The following is a 25,801-nucleotide window of genomic DNA, read 5'->3' as shown; positions in this document are numbered from 1 at the left end:
AGCGTGTGGATTAAAATGCTCCTTAATTGGGAAATTGACATTCAACCACACTCATTTTCATCTTTCTCGTTCCACCAAGACTACTGCATAGCATCTACTGATAAGCTGTTTTTAACTAGTCAGAATTTGCTTTCTTGATTTTAAATTCTAAAACATTGTCGTCTTGGTTCTCCTAACCATAAGCCTATCCTAAGGAGGCAGGTGTCACCCAAATAAGTAAAGCTTCAAAGCAAGAAATTTTAATTGTGTTTTTCCATTTTGAGATTGTCTTTTAAGAACACAAAGGCATGTTTTGCTAATTCATAGTCAACCAAAAAGTAAAGTTGAAAGGCTGGTCATTTGTCTTCCCAGTAATACCATCTTAGGAGTTAAGCAGTTGGGCTTGGGCCGGCAGGAGTTAAAGGTGATAAGTAGTAGTTTTCCTTAGTCCAGTTCCTGTATAATGTGAAGTGTAAATTGGAGAAGGGGTGACTGAAGCAACAGGTGAAAAAGCTTAGATTCAATCCAGAATGTGGTAAATCTTGTCACGATAAAGTGCCAAGGTTCTCATTGCTATTCAAGAGCTAAGTCGAGAGTCCAAAAAGAATTTTTTTCTCTTCGTCTGTGATTCTTAGTTTAGGGCTACCTGCTAGGATGGCCAGCAGCTATTAGCTGCCAGGGCTGGCGTCTGCCTCCATCCGTTTACTCGTTTGAATGCCCAACACCGTCCCCAGTGCCAGGTAGACAGCGGCTAACGAGACCGAGCTCACAGTTCGGGAAGACGAAAAGAAGTGAGCAACTCAAATGCCACAAACCAGGGTGATGGGGACAGAAACAATTTAATCTGCTTCCCCATTCACCGGGTAACGGTAAAGACCGATTCTTTGAGGTCCGTGCGGAATGGGTTTTACAGTCTCAGATCACTCCTGCGAGAGCTCCCAGGCCCCGATTCGGAGGAAGAATCGCCGGGAAGGCGGCGCCGGCTGCGTCCCCTCGGGCCGGGGAGGGAGCCGGCCTCCTCCCGCGCCGGGTCGCGCGGCCGCCGGGCTGTCGCGAGAGCCGGGGCGGCCCCTCGGCGACGCCGTAGGAGCGGGCCGGGCGCGCTCCGCCGGGCAGCGGTTTGGGTGGGCGAGCTCGGGGCCGACGGCGCGGGGCTCCGGGGCTCGGGGCTCGCCCCCGCCGCTCGGGGCAGGCGCGCCGATGGCGTTTCTCAGGTGACGCTGCGCCCAGCGGCTTTCTCCGGGGGCGGAGGAAGCACCTATGAACCTGTCGGCGACCTTCCTCGCCGGGCGCCAGGTGAGCGCCGCCGCGTCCCGGGGCGGGGGGCCCGCGGACCTCGGGGACAGCGTGCACTGGGGCCCAGCGTGGCTGGGTTTTAAGGAGCAGTTTCTGCCCCGAATTTAAAACGATGCACAGCACGCAGAGGAAAAACGGAACGTCACATCCGTCTCCTTACCTTAGGGAAGACTGGGTTTCCGCCCCGGCGCAGACTGGCGGCGAGCCCCGGGTCTCACTTTTAACCCCAACGGGGGGCATCTGTAGGGCGGCTTTGGTATCCGCCGCCTCGCCTCCGCTCCTTAATTTACTTCACAGTAGCCAGCGAACGGAGGAGCGCTCACAGCCCCGTTTTACCAAAAACTCTTGAAAGGGAACTTGGGGCCGGCCCCGTGGCCGAGTTGTCGAGTTCCCGCGCTCCGCTTTGGCGGCCTGGGCATCACCGGTTCTGATCCCGGGATCGGACCTTAGCACCGCTCATCAAGCCATGCTGTGGCGGCGTCCCACATAGAGGAACTAGACGGACCTACAGTTGGAATATACAACTGGGGCTTTGGGGGGAAAAGAAAAACAGAGGAAGATTGGCAACAGATGTTAGCTCAGGGCCAATCTTCCTCTCCAAAAAAAAGAAGAAAATGGCAAACTTTAGGAAAAAATAAAACAATCTTCAGACACCTCTAAAAAGAAAAAAGAAACAGAAAGTGAACTTGCCCGATGTTTGTATTTCTCAGTATAAAATGAAAGTGTTTTGTATACTTGACATATTGCTTGTTTTCCTATGCTAATGTATATGCTCCTTGCCGGCGTACTCGTTGCTGTATCCCCAGCCATTTGGTGTTCAGTAAATATTTGTTGAGTGAATGAATGAATGAGTGAATGAATGGCTTACCAAAGACCGGAATTCATGTCTAGTGACTTGGAATCCCTTGACTCCAAATTCCATTTTCTGTGTTTAAGTTACTAGTAAGTAACTGTAATTTATTCACCATTATCTATTTTTCAGAAAGCAGGAATGATGGACACGGGCCTCTGGTGAACTACTTGTCTTTAAGGTAGAATTCGTAAAGTAACACTTTTTAGTCTTTATTTTGTAGGTGGGGACAGAACCATATTTTGAAGTGTGACTTACACTCTTAATAGGTAATGTTTGTGGAGTGCTTTCAGAGCTTATCTTGCTTAATGCACACAACTCTAAGAAGTGAAAGTGCGGTTATTACCGTTTTACAGTGAGGAAACTAAGGCTTGGGGACGCGAAGTAACTTGCCCCAGGTTAGAGAGCCACTAAGTGGCTGATTTTGGGTTCACACGTAGGTCAGACCAACTTCAATGCACTAGACTTTCAAATGATGAATGCTTAAAAGGAATTATTGTAGATAATTTTGTTAGGTATGAAAATGGCATCATGGTTGCATAAAAATGATCATTTTTAGAGATGCATACTGAAATATGTGAAGGTAAAATGTGTTTTTAATCAACAAAAAGAAAAAGGAAAATTGCAACGCATGTGGCAAAATCTTGATTATGGTCGGACCTAGGTCCTGAGCATATGGGAGCTTACAGTTCTCTTCTGTGTATGTTTGAAATGTTTCCTTTACAAAATTTGTTTTTAAATAGGTGTGTTGAGTTTGGACCAGTCACAATATTAAACTGTTCTTGGTGGCCTGAGTGTATGGGCATGTGTTAGATGTTATGAGAATTATTTACATTGAAACAGTAATTATTTCATGTTTCCCTTTACTCAATTACACCAGAATGGCTGGGGCAAGGTGAGGGTTCACAGCAAAGAAAAAAAAAGCAGAAATGGGTTTATTTGTGATGAGCTAATGGAGGTTTTACAACCAGTCCCGCTTTCTAAGAGTGTATGTGTGATATGACTGGAAATGATGGAGACAGGGTGCACAGTAGGTGTGAACTTGTTTTATTTGTTTATTTATTTATATTTTTTCCTGAGGAATATTAGCCCTGAGCTAACATCTGTTGCCCATCCTCCTCTTTTTTTGCTTGAGGAAGATTAGCCCTGAGCTAACACCCGTGCCACTCTTCCTCCACTTTATATGTGGGATGCTGCCACAGCGTGGCTGATGACTGGTGTAGGTCTGCGCCCGGAATCTGAACATGTGAACCTGGGCCGCTGAAGCAGAGTGCGCCAAACTTCACCACTACACCACAGGGCAGCCCCCAACTTGCTTTAAATATGCATAATTTTGATGCCATGTTATAAACGGTGAGTAACACTTAGTTAATTTAACTACCTTGAATTGGCAGCAAAAGAAGATCTAATTATTTGGAAAATATGCTTTGGCCAATTTATGTTATTCATTAGTCTTATTTTGATATAAAATGACTTTGTATGTTTAGAACATCGTGTCAGAAGTTGAGAGTTCCACTATCGAAAAACAACGGAAAGAGCTGCAGCTGCTCATTGGAGAATTAAAAGACCGAGATAAAGAGCTCAATGACATGGTTGCAGTCCATCAGAGACAGCTTCTTTCATGGGAAGAGGATCGGCAGAAAGTGTTGACTTTGGAAGAACGTTGCAGCAAATTAGAAGGTCAGAAATACGTTCAGTGACATCCATTGTGCACTTCTCTATGCTAACACATTGGAAGGGCTCACAGGAAAGACAGAGAAGGAATGTGTCAACACAGTCCTTGCTGTCCCGGAACTTAGCTTAGTTGAGGAGAGGAGGACTTTCTGAACCCTCACGATCAAACAGATAAACACAAATGTGAATCACAGTCTGGCAAACAGTCGTACTTCATTGTAGAAGGGTGTCGGGTAGAGCTCCAGCCCACATGGCACAGCAAGAGCGAATCTCAGGGAACGTGGTTTTGAGGTAGAATATGGATAAAGATGCCAAGGCTAGCCATTTCTCTTGAACTGACTCCAAGATTTTAAACTTTTGGTATTGAACGTGATCTTAAGTACCTAAAACAATCATCTTTTAAAATTACAGCAATGTCAAAAATGGCTGGCAGAAATTTTCTTTCCTATGGTATTTTAATTTTATCATCCCTTTAGTGCTGCCCTAAAGTCTGAGTGTTCTACTGACACTACATTAATACTAGAATGTATCAGGGGCCGGCCCCGCGGCCGAGTGGTTAAGTTTGCACACTTTGCTGCAGTGGCCCAGGGTTTCCCTGGTTCCGATCCTGGGTGCGGACATGGTACCGCTCATCAGGCCATGCTGAGGCGGCGTCCCACATGCCACAACTAGAAGGACCCACAACTAAAATATACAACTATGTACTGGGGGGATTGGGGAGAAAAAAGCAATAAAAAAAAGAAGAAGATTGGCAACAGTTGTTAGCTCAGGTGCCAATCTTTAAGGAAAAAAAAATACTAGAGTGTATTAGAGGGGAAAACACTAGATCTGTTTAATAGGAAGATAACCATACAGCTCCTTCTTTTTACTTATATTACACAAAGGATCCTGTAAACATGACAATCTAAATATGCGTCTTTTTCGTTTCTTTGATGACCATCTGATTTTACTCTGACCATACCCGGTCCCATATATATACACATGAACATAGTGTTTAATATAATTGTACATGGGACATAATATCTTTATATGAACATGTTAAATAAGAAAGATAACAGATTATATGTAGCCATCAGTATCTGGTTTTAAAATGAGTAAGAAACTTGAATAAGCCTTTCGTGGAAAACTGAATGGCCAGTAAATATGTAAAAGGGTTCTCATTCTCATTAGTAATTAGGGAAATGCAAATTAAAACCATAATGAGATACCATTTTATACTTACCAGACTGGCAAAAAATATCAGGTAATAGTAAAGGTGTGGAGCCAAGGGAAGCCTCATTCACTGCTGGTAGGAGTGTCAGTTGGTACAACTACTTTGGAAAATCATTCAACAGTGTATAGTGAAGGTGAAGAGAGACATAGCTTGTGGCCCAGAATTTCCACTTCTAGGAATGTACTCATACTTTAATATACACATGAATTACCGAAAGATCTTGTTAATATGTAGATTCTAATACAATAGGTCAGGGGCCTAAGAGTCTGCATTTCTAACAAGTTCTCAGGTGATGTCAGTGCTCCTGGTCCAAGGACCACATTTTGAGTAGCAAGGCTCTAGAGAAACTCAGGCGAAATTGCACCAAGACACATGAACAAGAATATTCAGAGCGACATTGTTCATAACAGCTGCCAAGTGGAAACAACCCACCCAACCATCAATAGTAGGATGGAGAAATAAATTTCGGCATAATCACATAATGCAATATTATGTAGCAATGACAGTGCACAAACAGGAGTTACACACAACAACATAGATAAATCTCAGGATCATAATCTTCAGTGAAAAAAAGCAAACAAGAATTCATAGAGTATAATTCCATTTATGTATGGTTCAAATTAAACTATATTTTTAGGGATGTGGTCATAGGTGGTAAAACTATAATAAAAAGCAAGGAAATGATTAAGATCAGTGTGGTGGGGGGCTGGCCCCGTGGCCGAGTGGTTGAGTTCGCGCGCTCTGCTGCAGGCAGCCCAGTGTTTCGTTGGTTTGAGTCCTGGGCGCGGACATGGCACTGCTCGTCGGACCACGCTGAGGCAGCGTCCCACATGCCACAACTAGAAGAACCCACAACGAAGAATATACAACTATGTACCGGGGGGCTTTGGGGAGAAAAAGGAAATAATAAAATCTTTAAAAAAAAAGAAAAAAAAAAAAGATCAGTGTGGTGGCTGGGAAAATGGAAATTGGAGAGAATGTGTTCAGGAAGTGACATACGGGAGGCTTCTGGGTTGCTGACAGTATTCTGTTTCTTCACTAGGGTACAGTATCATGCATTTCATAATAAAACTTTTAAAAGAAGAATTAATTCTGGGGCTGGCTCGGTGGTATAGTGGTTAAGTTCTCGCACTCTGCTTTGGCGGCTCGGGGTTCACAGGTTTGGATCCTGGACACAGACCTACACACCATCAAACCATCCTGTGGTGGTATCCTACATACAAAAAAATAGAAGAAGATTAGCACAAATGTTAGCTCATCGACAATCTTCCTCAAGCAAAAAGAGGAATATTGGCAACAGATGTTAGCTCAGGGCCAATCTTCCTCACCAAGAAAAAGAAAAAAAAGAGAATTATCCTTTAAAAAATTCTTTAGCACACTTACTTTTTAAATGTGTGTTTGAAAATAATGCATTTTAAGTTTCAGATCTGACCAGGAATAAGTTATTGATGACGTTTCCCTCAGGTGAACTACATAAAAGAACTGAAATAATCAAGTCACTCACAAAGAAGGTAAAAACCCTTGAATCTAATCAAATGGAATGCCAGACGGTTCTTCAGAAGACTCAGCTACAGCTTCAGGAAATGGTTCAAAAGGCGACCCATTCCTCTCTCCTATCTGAAGACCTTGAGGTTGGTAGCCCCACGTTCCGTCTGTTTCATTTATTGAGAAATTAGATTTAAATGTTTCTATTAAAATGCATTTGTGTGTGTATGAAAGTACGTGCATCCGTCTATCATAGTTTTGTGTTCCTCGTACTGCTTTGCTTAGCTACACAGCGCTAGAGATGAAGCTTCGTTACAACCCTTTTTTAACTGTTAGCCATTTGTTTTAGAAGGCTATCGTTTTATCAACAATGGGTTATTTTAGAAAGCCTTTTTCAAAGTCTGAGATCCGTATCATCAAGTTTTGGTAGCTTCAAATTATGCTTTCTAAATAATTGTGTCTTATCTGCTATGATAAACAAAAATCAACACCATGTTAGTGGTGTACTGGGAATAAAATCTGTTTTCAGTTCTAACTGGTCAGTCGTCAAATACTTTTTGAGCTCTTGCTTTGTGAGAGGCACAGAGAGAAAGCCATTATTTTTGTTGTTGTTATATCCTCCATATTCTTGTTTCATAATGATATTCAGTATAGATCTTGGTAATGAGTCTTAGTAATTCATAATAATAGTATAGATTTTATTTTATGCCTTTTTTATTTTTTCAGATTACTATTCTAGACAGTTTCTAGCTCTAAAATAAGTGAAAGCTATCCTGTAATCTACTGATGTGTTGAGTTAAAAACAGAAGTGCATTAGTCAGCTTGGGCTGCCGTAACTGAATGGCCTAGACTGGGTGGCTTACACACCAGAGAGTTCTTTCCTCACAGTTCTGGAGGCTGGTGGTCCAAGATCAAGGCGCCATCATGGTTGCTTTCTGGTGAGGGCTCTTTTCCTGACTTGTGGACAGCCGCCTTCCTGCTGTGTCCTCAAGTGCTGGAGAGTGAGCAAGCTCACCTCCGCTTAGTTACGCTCAAAGGCCCCCCCCTCCAAATACCACCACACTGGAGGGTAGAGCTTCAACATATGCGTTTGGCGGGGGTGCAATTCAGTGCATGGCAGGAAGTTTTTGGGGTTTTTTATTTTTTTAGTTAATAAACTTTATTTTTTAGAGCAGTATTAGGTTCACAGCAAAATTGAGTGAAACCGTAGAGAGATTTCTCATACATCTTCGGCCCTCCCGCACACACAGCCCCCCCACTGTGGACATTCTGCGCCACAGTGGTACATTTGTTATAATCAGTGGATCTGCACAGACACATCATTATCACCCAAAGTCCATAGTTTACATTAAGGTTCGTTCTTGGTGTTGTATATTCTATGGGTTTTGACAAATCTATAATGACATGTATGCACCATTGTAGTATCATACAAGATAGTTTCCCTGCCCTAAAAATCCTCTGTGCTCCATCCCTCCCTCCCACAACCCCTGGCAACCACTGATCTCTTTTACTGTGTCCATAGTTTTGCCTTTTCCAAAGTGTCACGTACAGTCACGAGTCACTTACTGACAGGGATACATTCTGAGAAAAGCATCATTAGGTGATTTCATCATTGTGCAAACATTGTGAAGTGTCCTTACACAAACCTAGATGATGTAGTCTGCTGCACACCTGGGCTCTGTGGTATTAATCTTATGGGACAACCATTGTTGACTGAAGTATTATGTGGGGCATGACTGTAGTTCGAATCACGTGGTATGTACCCTTTTCAGATTGGCTTCTTGCACTTAGTAATATGCATTTAAGTTTCCTCTGTGAAGATATCGTTAAAAAACCCTGATTGTTCTTTTTTTCCAACCAATAAATACATCATGTACAAAATAATTATATCAGATATAGTTCTATGGTTTAAAAAAACCCTGATAACTGGGAATACCCCACTTGAAGCTGAAGTTCTTTTAACATAGAGTTAAAAAAAATGCACAGAAGTTCACTAATGCTTCTTTATACTGCCAAAGGAAGTCTCTTACTAATCCAATTTTCATTCTTTCATTCATTTTCTTCTTTCTTGCCAAGCTAGAATTATAGATTGTTTATAAACATAACCAGTATAACTCAGTTGGGCAAACACAAGTATTGAGAGGATGTTAGAGGTCATGGCGAAATCAACATTTGTATTCCTTGTTGACGACTGCTTATTTAGCCCACTTTGTTACTAAAAAAAGTTAAATAAACAGAAAAATAAGCACAGATTGTGGCTGGTGATAGTAATGAAAGCTTTTAAATGACTCAATTAGTATTTTATGTGTTGTTCTCTTGTAGGCTAGAAATGAAAACCTCAGCAACACATTAATGGAACTTTCTGCTCAGGTAGGACAATTACAAGCTCGAGAGCAGGCTCTCACTACCATGATAAAGCTAAAGGTAATTCACAATAAATCCTCCATTGCCAGGGCACTTTGTAGTTTATAAATTATGGTCATATACATTATCTTACATAAGCCCGTAGCAACTCAGCTACCAACGTTGGTCTCTCTTTTTAAATTCTAGTTTTAGAAATGAGGGAAACAAGTTAAAAATGATGTCCCCAAGGCATTGAGAGAGGAGGCGGGACTCCACTTTTGGTCTCTGCCTCCAAGGCCCATTCCGTGGTAGAGCATGGCTGGATTAACGTGCTTTCTTCCAAGCCATCCATTATTAAGTCTCGGGAAGTCACTGACAGTCAGATTGCTTGTTAATGTTTCTTTAAAATGGAGAGAAAAACTGTTAGCAATCAAGCATTGATATGGTCACTAAGGTGCCATAAACAGTGATTGATGAACAGTCTCTTCTGTAACACGTGTTTTTGATACCTGGTGAGTAGGGGAATAATGTTGGTATAATGGGACAACCCATGCTAATTCATCTGTGGCTTTTCCCAGCACATTAATGTTTGGAAGTGATCACGGGCAAGCTTTCTTAAAATTCAAGAGAAAATGTTAATATCTACAGAATTGTCTTTAGTCAAGAACTGACCGGTTTAGAGACTTCAGCAACCACTATGGTTTCCATCGCAGCAACTCCCTGGCAAAGCTGTGATTACTAACGCAGGTGCTGCAGAGGCATTTCCCCTGCATGAAAAAAGTGGATTGGTTAAGAAGGCTGTATTTCCAGAATTAGAATTTTTATTTTGATGAAAATGGTCTCTATGAGAAACAAATGCCCTCCAGGACTTACTTACAAAAGAGGAAGAAGGGGTCTCAGGTTTAAGCCCGAAAAGGATTGACTGTTAGGTCTACACTGGCATTTGCCAAACGGTTCATATTTATAAACTGTGTTCGTTAGGACTGTTGTTTTTCGTTACTGAACTGATCACAAATTTCCGTTGGTTTTTGGAATGGTCTGCCCAACCCTGTTTTTCCCATAAGTCCTCCTAGTGTGAGGGTACAGACTGGGAGGTTTTTCAGGAAGGTGTATTTGATGCTGTAGCAGAAACGCTTCTATGCATCTGCTTAAGCGGGGGTAAAACCTGCTAATTTAAACAGTTATGTCAGGTGAGTAGTGAAGGGAGAGAACTTTTACTTATTATTTTTATACTTTCAGATATTGCTTGAATTGCTCTTCAGCAAATGGATAGCTTTTTTGTAATTAAAACAACCACCTCAACAATAAGAGTTTCTGATTTGAGTAGGTTTGGGGTGAGGTCTTGGAGTCTGTTGTTTTAACAAGCTGAAAAGAAAGGGAGGGAGCGCGGGGCCCATGGGATTTATCTGTAATGCAGAGAATAAGTCCCTTTCCAGGGCCGACACCCTCCTATTGCTATTTCAGTTTTTTAGGTAATTGAATTGTCTGGTTCTAAACTTTCTGAGACAGACAATAAGCTATGATGGTTTGTGCATGTTTCTGGAACCAGCTGACTAGGTTCAAATTGGGGCTCCATCACTAACTAGTTGTGTAACTGTGGGCAATTTATTTGTTTATTAAAGACTTTATTTTTCCTTTTTCTCCCCAAAGCCCCCTGGTACATAGTTGTATATTTTTAGTTGTGGGTCATTCTGGTTGTGGCATGTGGGCCGCTACCCCAGCATGGGCCGACTAGTGCTGCCATGTCCGCGCCCAGGATTCAAACTGGCAAAACCCTGGGCCACCGCAGCAGAGCGTGGGAACTTAACCACTTGGCCACGGGGCTGGCCCCTGTGGGCAGTTTGCTGTTGACTTGTCTGTCTTGTGGAGATAACAATAGTCCCCATCTCCGAGAGTTACTTTGAACATTAAGGGAGTTAACACTTGCGAAGTGCTTAGAACGAAACCTGGCACACAGTGAGATAGATCTTAGTAAGTGTGATCTTTTTGTATTGATTAGTTAGAATTTAAAAATCTTATAGAATGGTTTTCAAATTTCGTTTTTAGGACAAAGATATTATTGAGGCAGTCAATCACATTTCAGACTGCTCAGGAAAATTTAAATTGTTAGAACATGCCTTACGCGATGCTAAGATGGTGGAGAGTTGTATCGTGAAAGAAAAGCAAGACTATAAGCAGAAATTGAAGGCACTTAAGATCGAAATCAATAAATTAAAAGGTAAGGAGGAGACATCAATTTAAGCATTTTATTTTGGGAATATATTTCTTCGTTTTGGTTCACTTAGTCTTATGATTGAGAGTAGGTCTGTTGCTGGCTTTGGGGCCTACCACGAAATATTCATTTCATTTGTTTAGAATTATGCTGCAATTTTTGTGTTACAAGATCAACAAAAGAGTTGGGGGAAACTGCATAATGCATTATATTTTAAAAGTATTCCTGCCTTGGCTGTGCCAGTTATCTATTGCTAATATATGCTTTGTAACAGCCAACGACAATATCTCAGTGGCATGCAGTCGTAAGCATTAATACACTCATGGATCTGGAGGCGAAACAGGAATTGGCTGATCTCGATTGGGCCCAGCTGAGCTGCTCGTCTGGGGCATCTCTGCTGTATGTGTCTAGTCATCTCCTCCCCAGTGGGCTAGCCTGCGCATTTCTTCCCATGGTGAAGGCAGAAGCTTAAAAGAAGCAGCAGAAGCACATGAGGACCTGACACCATCGCTTCCCCCTTGTTCAGCCTGTTGGCCAAAGCAAGTCACATGGTTGAACCCAAAGTCAAGCGGTAGAGAAATATCCTCTGCCCCTTTGTGGGAAGAATTGAAAAAAATTGTGGGAGGAATGCAGGGCGGAATGAGGAATTGCCACCAACAGCACAGTCTGCCAGAGGGCTTTTTGGGCCATGTTTTATTTTTGAAAATTACCTTTCGGTTCTCCTTGTCTGTTTTCATTCTCACAGTAACTCCATGATTTGTTCTTTCTAAGTAATATTATTTGAAGTTTAATAATGGAATGAAGGCTGGGCATACCAGATAGGTTAGTGCTATGCACTTGAATATTTAAAATTTAAATTTGTCTACAAAGGGTATGGAGGTAGGCCCACTTTTCTCTGGCCTTTCCCCACTATGGAGCAGAGTGAACAGTTGGACTGAGAACCTATCATTTTAGTCTTAAATCTGCACCCATAGTATCATATTTTATAAACGGTGATCACATCAGACACGAAGACCGCGTCCCACTGTGGAACAGGAAACCTTAGAATGACAAAGCCATTCTATGTCGTGGATGTTACTCTTCCCTCTGTCTAGTGGGGTGCCTCGTGAAGCAGTGAGTCGCTGTTGAAATTGTGATAGTTTATCGTGGCTAATTTAATTGAAAAGACTCAGCCTTCTAAAATCTTGTTCTTATGATGCCCTGACTTGTGGCAAATCACAGGTTTTGTCTCCATTTGTAGCTTCAGCTAAAACCATAATCATAGTGTAAGCCCCTTGACAGCAGGAGCAGACTCTCTTGTCTCTTTTTCGGATCTGCAGCTAATAGCACAGCCCCCAGGATACAGTGTAGACATTCGATAAATATTTATCAAATGCTGTGTATACCTAGGTAAGATATTCAAGTAAACAGAAGTCAGTTTTATCAGTATTTATGCCTTATTTTATAAATTCGATATTTTTTAAAAACATTTTGTAAAAAAAAAGAAAAACAAGGTAATGGATAGTGGACTAGAAAGTGAGGGAAATAGAGTCATTTCCTTTGGGTGGACTGGGAAGACATCTTTGAAGACGATTGAGCTGAAGCTTGGCTGATGGGAGGAACCAGCCGTGTGAAGATCTGGGCCAAGAATCTTCTGTGCAGAGGGAACAGCAAATGCAAAATCCCTAGGGCGGCTTTTGAGCTTGGGACCTGCTCAAGGAACAGAACAAAAGGAGAGGAGAGTGACAGGCAGGGCCGGGCCACGCAGGGCTTAAGGTTATGAGTTTGGACTTCATCCTAGGTGGAGTAGGAGGGCTTTTAACAGAGAGGTGACTTGAGCAGATTTTTATTCTTTAAAGATTGCCCTGATTGCTCTGTGGACAGTGGGCTGTAACAGGAGAGACAAAGGTGAGCGGGGAGACCAGTCAGGTGAGAGAGAGGGAAGCCTCAGCAGGGTCCTTGCCAGGGACGCGGTGAGATGCAGGATGTGGAACGTATTTTGGCTGCAGATTCAGCAGGACTTCATATTATTTGGAAGGGAGTGCTGAGAACATGAGAGGTATTCATAGTGTGTATTCTCCAGAAATTAGTATTTATTTGAGGACTAGTATTTTATTGAGGACTTTTTTTCTTCTATTTGTAGAGGATCTAAATGAAAAGACAACAGAAAATAATGAACAACGAGAAGAGATCATTCGCCTCAAGCAAGAGAATAGTTGCCTGCATGATGAATTGATTTTTACTGGTAAAAATAGATAATTAGTTTAAGTGATTGAATAGTTATATATTTGCAACCTAAACTTTCTACGATACTACTATGACAGGCTAAGGAATTATAAACCTCTTTCAAAATAGTTTCTGTTTGTGTTTTTTACATCCTTTAAGTGGCGGGGAGGGACCAGGCAGGGAATTTTAAGCATTATCGTGCCTCCCAGTTAACTGTTTCCTCTTCTATAAAGTGAGGAACTACCCTCCCTTCTAACCTGAGTGTGTGACTATACCTCTCACTAAAAACATAGTACTTGTGCTTAAAAATCCATTCAGAAAGAATCTTATGAATTGAGAAGGAAGGATATTTGTACTTTTGCAAATACTAGATAAAATTTAGGAATTCAACATTTTTCCATTTTCGCAAATAGATTACCTGTAATTATTACATTTGGGAAAATACTCATGTGTTTTGTTACATCATTATGACCCTAAAATAATAGAGTTGGGAATGAATTTTTCATGATTTAAAAGGAAATTTATTAATAAGGTTTAACTTAGGTCCCTTTCTGATAAACGTGAACATTGCATTCATCCCCCCAGCCGCGTTCTCCCGTCTGTGTCCCGGTATCTCAGAGTTTGCACTAGTGAGAGCCTCTCCGTTTCACCGCTCCCAGCTGAGAATCACCGATACACAGAGCTTATCTCTGTCCCTGCCGGCCAAGCAGTTCTTATTTGGCTTTCATTTTGGTAGTTTTTGTTATGAAAATCATAGATTTGGAGGTAAAGTTCCAAATAGAAATTAACATTTTTCAAATCTTCTCATACGTAACCACAATGCCCTTCCTTCTAGGACGAGAATACATTTCTGTAAGTTAAAGGGCAAAATTCGGTATTATATATTTTTTTCAAATAAAATGGAATTCTTAATTTTAATCTCGGGTGATTAAAGATTGGGGAAATGTGGTTTTCTACCACTAGAGGTCACTATTCCATTAATTCTGGGATTGCTGCACCTTAATAGTGTCTCTTATATTGCTAAAGATATATACATGGATAGCTTTACAGATATGTCTGTATATGTATCTATCTTTATAGAGATATATATGGATATATTTGTAGCTTTACAGTTTAATTCAAACAATCTTTGGATAAGCATTTGTGTGCCAGGCACTCTGCCAGTTGCCAAAAAGCTCATAGGCCCACAGAGAATTTAGTACTACATATACAAATGCTATGAATAAAACGCTCTGGGAGGTCAGACGAAGGAAAAAAATTTACAGGATATTTTAATAGCCTCCTTTCTTTTTGATTCATAACTTTTTACTCATACATCCTATTAGGTATTACTAGGTAAAGTATATGAAATTTGTTAGATAACACTATAATCCATTTTGTGAAATAATTTTTAAAAATCATTTCCTAAGCTGGTTTTGTAAACATCTTTTCTACTCATACCACTGTCTGAAAATAATTTTTGTATTTTTGAATTATAAACATGAATTAAGGGGCCGGCCCCGTGGCCTAGTGGTTAAGTTCGTGCTCTCTGCTTCGGTGGCCCGGGGTTGCACGGACGTGGCACCGCTTGTCAAAGCCATGCTGCGGCGGCATCCCACATGCCACAACTAGAAGGACCCACGACTAAAATATACAACTATGTACCGGGGGCTTTGGGGAGAAGAAGGAAAAATAAAATTTTTTTAAAAAAAAGTGAATTAAGCCTAAAAATAATTTTAAAAGGCTTCACATGGTATTATGCTGTCAGGTGCTATGGCTAAAAATTAACATGTATTATCTGAAGTTGGAAGATGTCTTAAAAGTGTGCTTTTCTTTTAAGTTGAAAACTTTTGTTTCCTCTTGTTGAAGATGAAGTTCTTCACGGAGGCTTAGACACCTGTTTCGTTTGTTTGTACATATTGCTAATAAGAAGTTTACAAATAAAACAGTGATACTGGTTTACATTTCTGTGGTCCTGACAGTCCTGTCAATGAGGCCTCTGAGACTGAGTGCCTTGCCTGAGGTCTCCCTGTCAGTGAAAGGCAGAGCCTTGACCCAAATTTAGCAGGGTCCAGACTTCCAGTCCCCTTCCATTGTGCTGTTTCTTAGCAGAGTTCCAGACCTCTTTGTTCTCTGTGACCAACTTGTGGAAATAGGTGGACCTACTCCACTTTGATCTCTCAGGTAAACCCAGCCATGTAGAAAACCATCTGATTTAGGGAAACATTTATATTTACAGTAAAGTTGCCTCTTATACAACAATAGATTATTCTAAAGTCAGAGCTTCAGGCAAAACTCAAATATATTTAAAATGACCCATGAGTGCCAGATAAAATAGTTGGCTTTTGTTTAGGGGCTGTGCTGTATCCAAAACAAGTATCTCTGAACACTAGGAATATACCCAGTGTGTCACAATGCTGTTAATATGAGAGGCGTGTGGAATTGAGACCATCTGAGAGTCACAGATGCACTGTGGGCATCACTTCCACTGTTAGAGTAGCTGTGTTTCCTTTTTTCTTTTCTTTCTTCTTCTTCTTCTTCCTTTTTTTCTTTTGGTGAGGAAGATTGGCCCTGAGCTAATATCTATTGCCAATCTCCCTCTTTTTGCTTAAGGAAGATTGTCACTGAGCTAACATCTGTGCCAGTCTTCCTCTATTTTGTATGTGAGATGCCGCTGCAGCCTGGCTTGACAAGCAGCTGTAGGTCTGCATCCAGGATATGAACCTGTGAACCCTGGGCTGCCGAAGGGGACTGCATGAACATAACCACTATGCCACCGGGCTGGCCCCATCCTTTTTTATTTTTTTCTTTGTGAATGTAATTGAATTCACATAAACTAAATGCAATTCCACATAAATAATGCAAGTGCACTACATTTATATGATTTTTTTGTTGTGGTGTTGACTATGGTCTAATTGGTATCAATGGTATTGACTATGGTCTAATCCAAAGAAATAAATTCAGAATTGAATAGAAAAGATGGAGTAGTTTAAACCTGGAGCTGGGCTTTCACTGTGCTTTTCTTCTCTTTTCTTTTTTTTTTTGAAGATTAGCCCTGAGCTAACATTCGCTGCCAATCCTCCTCTTTTTGCTGAGGAAGACTGGCCCTGAGCTAACATCTGTGCCCATCTTCCTCTGTTTTATATGTGGGACGCCTGCCACAGCATGGCTTGAGGAGCGGTGCATAGCTCCGTGCCCGGGATCCAAACTGGCAAAACCCAGGCCACCAAAGTGGAGCTTGCAAACTTAGCTGCTGTGCCACCAGGCGAGCTCCTTACTGTCCTTTTCTTCACGTTCTCAATTTTGTGTACCAGGATTACCGTAAAAGTAAGACAATGCTGCAGACCCATATTGGAAGGGCTGAGCATTAAGTGTGTTTCTGGGGGCGGGATGGCTGTGCACAGATCCCTCTCCCTGTTTGCTCTGCTTGGTCCCCTGTGACACAGCAGACACTGCGGCATAGCTGTGTAGGTGGGGCTGCAATCTACAGCACAGTACACGCCTCTGTCCTTAGGTGGTTTTTGTGATGTTCCAAATGGAGAGTGAGAGTAAATATTTTTATTCTTTTCATCCACAAGAAAGATGATATTTGGAAAAGGTGTTTTATGGAAGAACAAAAGATATAAATTGTAAATTTTGATTTAGATTGCGTCAGATTCACTTAAAATGGATTCATGTAGCGAGAGAGGGTCGTTTTATACGTTTAGTTTGAACTTCTTATAAAGATACTGATTTTTTTAAGTGAAGCATTTATTGTTGATTTCTCACTTTTATGTGAATCAAATTGTTTCTTCTTAAGCTTAATTTTATTGTTTTCTGATATAAGTCCTTGTATAGCACTTTAGATCCTTTCCTTTCTGTGAGTTCTCGTTTACCAACTTCTGATCCTGTTTTTAAAATATTGATTTCTCGTGCCCCAGCTATAGTAATACTGAAGTGTCCATGTTTCAGCAAAATGTTTATGGTCTTTGTAAAAGAATGAAGATTAAAAAAAATTACTTCTCTATTCTGTCTTTTTGCACTAAGAAATTAAATGTATCACCATGTATATTAAAGAGAATTCTGAATCTTAATTACCTATCAGATAAAAAGAGTTTTCAAGCAATAGAAAGTCTTTAAAGGAGTGCTGGGCTGTTCTTCAAGTGGAAATAGTTTGTCTGCCTGTGCGGGCGCCTCATAGGGACAATTATCTACGGTCTTTGGTCAGTGAGAATACAGCGGAAGGGCCTGTGAAATTACTGTAGCAGACTGATTTGCGTGCTGTTAAAAATAGTGATTTTTCGCCCCTTGTAATGTTATTTTTTTCTGTTAATAAAGAGAATGTGTCTTTTAGATTTTTACAGTGAAAATGCATTCATAGGTTACCTGTGTAATGTGAAAAAAATTGAAAATTAGAGTAAGACATATTAATTCTAGAGATTTGGAAACCAATACCCGCCCAAGATAAAAAGAAGAGAGGAAAATAATCATCATTAATACTCCCATCCAAATATAACTTCTTTTAGTACCTTGGTATACTTGCTCTCAGACTTTTTCTGTGCGTCTGTACATACAAACACACATGCATTTTGATCCTAGAGTTGATACAATTTTGAATCATTTTTTTTGACTTGGCATTAATTATATTGTGAAAATTTTCTCATTTGATGTAGGATCTAGTCAGATTAAAGCTCTTCCCAGCATCCTCTTTTGCAATTTTTAAATTCAGAAATGAGGGAAAAAATGTTAGCTGAGCATTAAATTGTTGGAAATGAAGAGGTTTGTGTTGATATGACTGATGAGAAATATTTTAATAGTATTTGTTCTTACATAGCAGAGAGAGAGAAAAGGAAAGATGAGTTACTTGATATCGCAAAGTCAAAGCAAGAGCGTACAAATGCGGAGCTGCGTAACCTGAGACAGGTAGGTCCCCAGTCAGGCTTCTAACACTTAGGTGGAAACGTTTATAAACAAACACCCAATCAGGAGAACAGGATGCCTGTTGATTTTGTTTAGGGTGCTTTTGGAATCCTAACTCCTTAATGGTATATCATATGTAGCATAGCAGATGGCGTCCTGCTCATGGTAATTAAAGGTTAGGAGACTAGTGGTATTAACAAATCTCAGTGCTAACGTAGGAAAAATAAAATCAAAGATATTTAGTGTATTTCTTTAGTCACTATCTGATCTGTTTTAGTGTTTGAAAGTACTAAATTATTGGCTCCATTTAGTTTTGTTGTTACATTTTATATTGATTTATCAATATCTACGGCAGATTTACATAAAACAACAGAGTGATCTGCAGTTTCTCAATGTCAATGTGGAAAAGTCTCAGGAATTGATACAGATATATGACTCAAAGATGGAGGAGTCAAAGTCCCTGGAATCCAGGTAATCTTAGCAAGATGCTGTTAATACCATCTTGTATTTTATTTCATCATTCAGTCAGTATTCCTTAAGTACTTACTATGGGCCAGTACCTAGTACTATTCCCTATATAGCAGGGACTAAATATATGTGAGCTAATATTTATCATTATAATCCTGTGTGTAACGAGACCTTGTCTTAGAATTCTAGGCGTGATCCTAATTTAGCCATTTGATAAAAGAAAGTCATTAAACATTATTTGTGTGTCTGTTGTGTAGAAGGCTTTGAGCTAAAGTAGAAACTTCAGAGATGAATCATTTATTCATTCATTCAGCACTCACCGTCTTTTAGGCACTGGGCTAGGAATAGGGAAAATAAAGATATGTAGGACATGGTACTTGCCTAAAAGAAATGATGCCAAAGAATGATATAAATAACTGCAATAGGAGTTCAGCTAGCTGAGGGTCATCTCTGCTCTTAGCTTGATTTTCCTGTTTTCCTTGTTAATAGGAGACGTCTTCTCTTACCTATAGCAAGCAGTGTGAATTAAATTAGTTTCTGTAAAATTAAAATATAAGTAAATGAGGTGTGGTTTAATTTAACAGGCATATAACTGTCCCACAGTTAAATTTAGTCTGCTTTTCTAAGCAGAAACGTTACAAGGAGTGCCAAAAAGGGACTTATGGAAGTTCCCCGCAACTCCGTGTGCCCGCAGAGCCTGCGCTGGAGTGACGGCCTGGTACTGAGTAGTCCGCAGGAGTGGGTGTAAGCGCCTCTTGCTACAGACAGCACCACCCAGATTCAACCGCCCTTTGCTGTGCCGGCTCTCCTTGTCTTTTGAGGCCTTCTGCTGGGGTCGTTACACTGTTGCTCTGTATCCCAGCGGCTCCTGCTGCTGCTAATAAACACCAGACCAACCCAGGGTTCTCTTGCAGGCAAAAGCCCCAACATAGATGCTCTTTTTCCTTTAGTACTTCATTGTCCCTGGGAGGTACCTGAGCTCCATGAGGGACGTTATTCTTTAAGAGTATAAAATGGTTTATGCTATTGTAGAAGGAGGGGTTGAGCTTTCTGAGGGGTCAGAACTATGCAGATCAGAATACCTGAGTAGGTATGACATGAAAAACTTTAAAAGATGATGTCTTAAAAGGTTTATCACATATATGTAGTATTCTTCATTTTTATTTTATGCACGTGTCATTTTTACTTTAGACTAGCTTTCAATATATAGCTATGTAAGTATTCAGCACATAAATGGGATAGTCCTGACTGCAGTGTGGAAGACACATTGGGCGCTTTCCCCTTTGTCTTTGTACCTTGAATCTCCATTACCTTTCAGTTCTGGCTTTACCTCTGTTTATTGTGAAACTAATAGAATTAGGAAGAGAAATAACAGATCAATCAACAAGTATTTACGGAACACTTAATATATGTTAAAGGCTGTCCTAGGTGCCAGGAGGATTAAAAATGCCTCTATGTATTAAAAAACTTAACAATCTGTTGAGAAGATAGGATATATGCATGAAACAGTGAACAATATAGCTGGAAGAGGAGATTTGCTGTGTGATTAGTTAGGTAATATATACAGTAGGATAATGACGTGATATAGACAGTAAGTCCAGAGGGAGTTAAGGATGGGAGGGGAAAGTGTGGGTGGTGATCAGAAAGACTTCCTAGAGAAGGCTGGGCTGAAATTGGGTCTGAAGAAAGGATAAATGTTCATTATATTTTCATTTCATAAAAATGGGTCTTATTATGATTTAGCTCGGTTAATGTGGGTTGGGTGAAATATTTAGAATGACGATATCAAGTATATCTTATAACTTCTGTTTTTTATAATGCCATCATAGCAGAGACATGTGTTTATCAGACCTTGAAAATAACCGCTCAAAAGTCAATATTAAGAGGGAGAAAAGTCAGAAGTCACTGGTTAAGGACCCAAAATTTGAGACCATGTTGATTCAGCAAAGTAAGTCAGACAGGAGCTCTTGTGATGTATGCAAAGAGAAGAAACTACAGGTTAATACTTCATTTGGGGAAAAAAGTGTAATTGCTATCTCGTCTCTGTTTACGAAAGACTTAATGGAGAAACAAAAGTCTTGGGCTCTGGGAGGAAAAATCCAGGATGAACCCGAAAACAAAAGTATGCTGTGCAAGATCCATGCAAAATCACCACAAAGTGATGGACTTGGCATTCAGAATGAAGAGAAACAACTCTCAGAAACATTAACATCCTTATCTGATGAAAAGCAGTGGCACGATGTCAGTGTTTACTTGGGCCTGGCCAACTGTTCTGGTTCAAAGCAACCAGAAAAGCTGGATGTTGAATGTCAAGATCACATAGAAAGGTCTGGAATCTCATATTGCCATAAAAATGAAGCCTGCCTGGGTGAAAGTGACATGTGTGAATCCAAATGCTGCCACCCGAGTAATTTCATAATTGAAGCCCCAGGCCACATGTCTGATGTAGAGTGGATGAGTATTTTCAAACCTTCTAAAGTGCAAAGAATCGTTCACCACAGATCTGTGTGCACTTGTTCAGAAAGTGCCAGTGGAGCAAAATATAACTCCCCAACAAGGTTAGTAATGTTTCACTTCTGTAAACATCCAGGGAGCCCACAGACTGTGTTTAGATATATAAAGGGCCGCAGTAGCCGCTTCATGTGACTGTTAAATGGAAAGGAGTGGCTTTTTTTTTGCTTTTTTTCCTTTTTCTCCCCAAAGCCCCTCCCCCAGTACATAGTTGTATGTTCTTCATTGTGGTCCTTCTAGTTGTGGCATGTGGGACACTGCCTCAGCGTGGTTTGATGAGCAGTGCCATGTCCGCACCCAGGATTCGAACCAACGAAACACTGGGCTGCCTGCAGCAGAGCGCGCAAACTTAACCACTCAGCCACGGGGCCAGCCCCGAAAGGTGTGTTTGCAAACAGAGATCATGTTTAAGACAAACCATTTACTCCTTTCATTGCAGCGGAGGCTGTTGAGTTTTTGATTGTGCAAAGAGAATGTATTAGATTCCAGTGGAAAGTTTGTACCTAGGGCAGCTTCTGAGACAAAGATTTTGCTTAAAAACAAAGCCAGTTGTCATGAGTTGGGCAACTGTGTTTTATTTAAAACAAACAGGTGGGTCACTTTACAGAATAGAATGCTGCTCTGGGGCATTCCTCACCCTAGGATTCTTTTTGAATTGATAAGCTGTCTCTTTGTGTCCAGATTGCATTCCTTAGACCCCGGATAAGAATTTCTCTTTTTCCTCCCATTGACATATTTACATATCCAGTTGCTTCTGCCTTTGTGTTCATTTTACATTTCCCAAACTTTCTTACTGTTTAAAATCATGTAAGAGAAAGAATTTTTATATTTAACAAGCTGGTAAAAGCTATTGGTTTTTTAAGAGAAGAAAATAGATAAGTTATTAGCATTTGCTGCATTATTCAGGCTCATCTTATTGTTAGAACTGCTGAATCTTCTGGTTGAGGGGCGCTATCGTAGTGTCTGCTATTTTTGGATAAAACCTAGCTCTTCAATATTTCATTACAGAAAGAACAAAGTTTCTGTACTGAGAGCCTTGTTTTAATTATCACATCGACTTTCATAGGACTTTGTGATTAAAAGTTCGATATTTTCATTATTTGGATTATTATTTGGCTCTTTTAGAAGCCTGAGTCTTTTAAAAATCATGCAGATAGTTATTGTGAGTTGCAAAATTTAAAAAAAAATTGGTGCCACACTAAATGTCATCTATTCATCATTGGTTTTGAAAGATCTTCTTTACATAATTGCAAGTATCGGTAGGGCACAATTGCATATTTTTCACTACTGAACAAGAACACACGTACATTTAAGGGAAGAGCTCACGTTAGATAGTTTTCAGAGCATAAAGGACATATATTAAACTTAATGTATGAAAGACATTCAAATTTAATTTCAGAGTTTTCTTTCAAGGCCCTTTTGACCTCCCTGGCTTGAAATAGTTGAAGTGACTTCTTGTTCTGCCAGCAGAGGCACATGCCAAGGCATCGCATGACAAATACGTGATTAAGTAGAAATGATAATTATGTTTTCCTGTTTTTCCTTAGATTATAAGAACTTGTGTACCTACTTTATTATCTGACTAAAGTGTTCACATTTGTACCACAGTTCCGTTTGGGAAGTAGAGGTTTGCCTGCGGAGGGAGAAGCCAGGGGCAGGCTGCTCTCACTTAGAGGATCCATGGGCGGAGGAGGTTCCGGTGCCTCCGGTCTGTTCCAGGACAGCTTTTGCTGTTAAGTTTGCTTTGAGCCCAAACTTTAATAATGTACCCAGAGGCTTAGCTACGTGTGTTTGTTCTCTAATACTAAGAGCCTATAGAAGAATTTTTCATTTTTAAAAATTTTTTATTGCAGTAACTGGTTTATAACGTTATATAAATTTCAGGTGTACATCATTATATTTTGACTTGTGTGCAGATAACACCATGTTCACCACTCAAAGACTAATTACAATCCATATCGAAGAATTAATAGCCACAACAGTGCTATTCTACTTTCACAAAGGGACTTTTGAAAACCATTAACAAAAATCAGTCTCACAAACCAAAAACCCAAACTTCTCACAAGTTTAACCTTATACTGTGTTGATTTTTGTCCTTCCTTTTGGATGATCCTGTCCCTCGAACATTCTTTTCTTTGTTTTTTTTTTGTGTGTGTGGGGGAGAGAAATTCTCTATTCTGTAGTTACTCTTTAAGAATTTTGTTTTAATTCTTACTGCAAAGGGTTGCATTAATTTATAATATTCTACTCATATATTCTATTCAAATCCATAATATTCTGCTCAGACTTGAGCTTCTTCATTAAAAAAGAAAAACAGCTTTGGTTTTGTCCTGTTGAGAGACTTTTAAGTTTGAGTCTTGGTGATAAATGCTTGATATTGTGTGTTTTGTCTGGTTTTCTTATTCACAGTGAGCTAGTTGCCATCCAGCATTCCCACTGCTGGGGTTCTTCAAAATCTGCCTTAAGAGAGGATGAGAAGTTGATAGAGACAGAGTCCTCTTCTGATAAAAAGCATGCTTCTAAGATTTTGTTAATCAACAAAGATGCAGCTTTGCCCGGTGAAAAGGTGTGTATTTCGCTTAGTAGCATCCCGCTTATTCAGGCAAGACTTTTCCCCAACATACTTTTAATTCTTCTCTAGCACTATTGTTAGTGTGCTTAATTTTGGCCATTCTTCAGGGTTTTTTTAATTATAGGATTTTAATTATATTATTTAGCTAAAGTCAAAATTGCTCACCTTCTGTTTTCTTTAAATATTTTGTAGATTAGCTTTAGGCAAGATGTCTCTCAGGCCCTCCAGGTGATTGATGTATCTATTTTTAATTAATAAATATTTTCAGCATACAAAAAATGAAGAACCTGACAAGGAATTGTGCACCTAGTTCAGATTTAACATGTTTACATTTTGCCATATTTGCTTCACTTTTTTTTTGCTAAAGAAATAAAATGTTACACATAAAGTGTAAGTCCCACATGCCATTCTCCCCATGTCCATTCCCCCAACCCCTTAACCACTGTCCTTAAGTTGCTTCCATGCTTGTTTTTATACTTTTACTACATAAAAGTATATACTGAAACATTACATAGTGTTTTGTGTGTGTTTAAAATGTATATAAATGGTAAAATACTGTCTATATCCTATTGCAGTGTGATTTTTCCAACTTTGTCAATATTTTGTGACATTTATCCATGCTGACACTTGTGACCTAGTCTCTTCATTTTGCTTGTTGATTAACTTGTAGTCCCTTGATTGAATAAACCAGTTTGTTTGTCCATACCCCTACTGATGGGCACTGAGGTTGTATCTACCTTGTCACTATTGTGGATGAGCCATTGTCTTCATCATGAACAAAGTCTTTTTTTTTTAGAGTTCAAATTTTGTTTTTAATTCTTTTTTGGGTAACATTTACATAAAATGGAATGCACAAATCTTAAATGTACAATTTATGAGTTTTGGAAAATGCATACATCTATGTAACCTACAATCCTAACAATATATAGAGCCTTTCCATCACGCCGGAAATTTCCCTTATGCTCCAGTTTCCAATCAGTTCCCCACAAGAGGCAACCATTTTTCTGATGTTTTTCACCATAGACGAGTAATTTTAAAACTTTAGGTAAATGAAATCATGCAGTATGTTCTCTTTTGCGTCTGGCTTTTCGCCCAGCATATTGAAGTGATTTACCTCTGTCGTTGCATGCATCAATAGTTCATTCCCATTTGTTGCTGAATTGTTAGTCCATTGGATAAGTATGCTACAAATTGTTTATATATTTTCTTGTTATTGCCTATTTTGGTTGTTTCCAATTTTTGGCCATTTTTGCTGTGATGAAGCTGCTATCAGCATTCTTGTGCAAGTTTTTTTGTGGACGTATATTTTCATTGTCTTCAGTATTTACCTAGGAGTGGGATTGCCAGGTTATTGGGTAGAATCTGTCAGTTCTCTCCAAAGTAGTCGTACTGTTTGACACACCCACCAGCAGTGTTGAAGCTTTCTGGTTGCTCCACATCCTTGTCAACACTTGGTGTTGTCAGTCTTTTTTAGTTTTAGCCCTTCAGTAAGGGTGTAGTGATGTGTCATTGTGGCTTTACTTTTACACTTCCCTCATGACTAATAGTGTTGAGCACATTTTCATGTACTTATACAAAATTTATGTATTTTTGTCTCTGATGAACGAGGTCTTCATCACAGATCTCTCACAAAGAAAATAAGTTCAAATAAACTTAATTTACTTTGGTGTCATTTGGGGAAGATATCGGGCTTTGAAATCAAACTGACCTGGGTTCAAATCCCCATTTTACTTTGTCTTAGCTCATTGACCTTAGCAAAGTTATTTAATTTCTTATGTTTCCTCATCCACAAATATGCAGTACTAAGATCACAGTCATTTTGGTGAAATGAGATGTCGTGGGGCCTGGCCCCTAATGGGTATTTGCTGAGTGTTAATTCTCCATTGACCATGCCACGTGTTGACTAGAATCCTGGGCAACTGCGAGTTTGATTCACTGACAGTGAGGATGTAAAGAGGACAGCCACTGTGCATAACACTTTGGTAGTTTCTTAAAAAGTTAAATATACACCTACCATGTGACCCAGCTATTCCACTCCCAGAGAAATAGAAATATATATCCACACAAAGACTTATACACAAATATTCAAGCAGTGTTACTTGTACTAGCTAAAAA

The 25,801-nt window shown here is 39.9% G+C and overlaps 1 protein-coding gene across 9 annotated transcripts in view; it reads left to right on the top strand.

Moving 5' to 3' along the window:
- Nucleotides 1-1,023: 1,023 nt before the first annotated feature.
- Nucleotides 1,024-25,801, top strand: part of CCDC62 (coiled-coil domain containing 62) — a 36,613-nt gene continuing 11,835 nt past the window's right edge. For 2 of the 9 annotated variants that reach the window (XM_070515941.1, XM_070515937.1), the window contains exons 1-12: nt 1,047-1,275; nt 2,258-2,306; nt 3,265-3,478; nt 3,613-3,805; nt 6,477-6,643; nt 8,820-8,921; nt 10,887-11,058; nt 13,175-13,276; nt 18,050-18,138; nt 18,491-18,606; nt 20,433-21,161; nt 23,524-23,680. In XM_070515941.1, the coding sequence (XP_070372042.1) occupies nt 3,715-3,805; nt 6,477-6,643; nt 8,820-8,921; nt 10,887-11,058; nt 13,175-13,276; nt 18,050-18,138; nt 18,491-18,606; nt 20,433-21,161; nt 23,524-23,680 (1,725 nt within the window). In that variant the 5' untranslated portion in view covers nt 1,047-1,275; nt 2,258-2,306; nt 3,265-3,478; nt 3,613-3,714. Of the gene's footprint in view, nt 1,276-2,257; nt 2,307-3,260; nt 3,479-3,612; nt 3,806-6,476; nt 6,644-8,819; nt 8,922-10,886; nt 11,059-13,174; nt 13,277-18,049; nt 18,139-18,490; nt 18,607-20,432; nt 21,162-23,523; nt 23,681-25,801 lie in introns of all 9 variants that reach the window. The other 7 variants (XM_014858763.3, XM_014858760.3, XM_070515938.1 and 4 more) reach the window with 6 other exon arrangements.

Source organism: Equus asinus, chromosome 8 (assembly GCF_041296235.1).
Source record: "Equus asinus isolate D_3611 breed Donkey chromosome 8, EquAss-T2T_v2, whole genome shotgun sequence".
NCBI classification, from domain to species: domain Eukaryota; kingdom Metazoa; phylum Chordata; class Mammalia; order Perissodactyla; family Equidae; genus Equus; species Equus asinus.
Note: the sequence above shows the minus strand (reverse complement) of the source record. Positions and strands in the feature narration are given on the sequence as shown.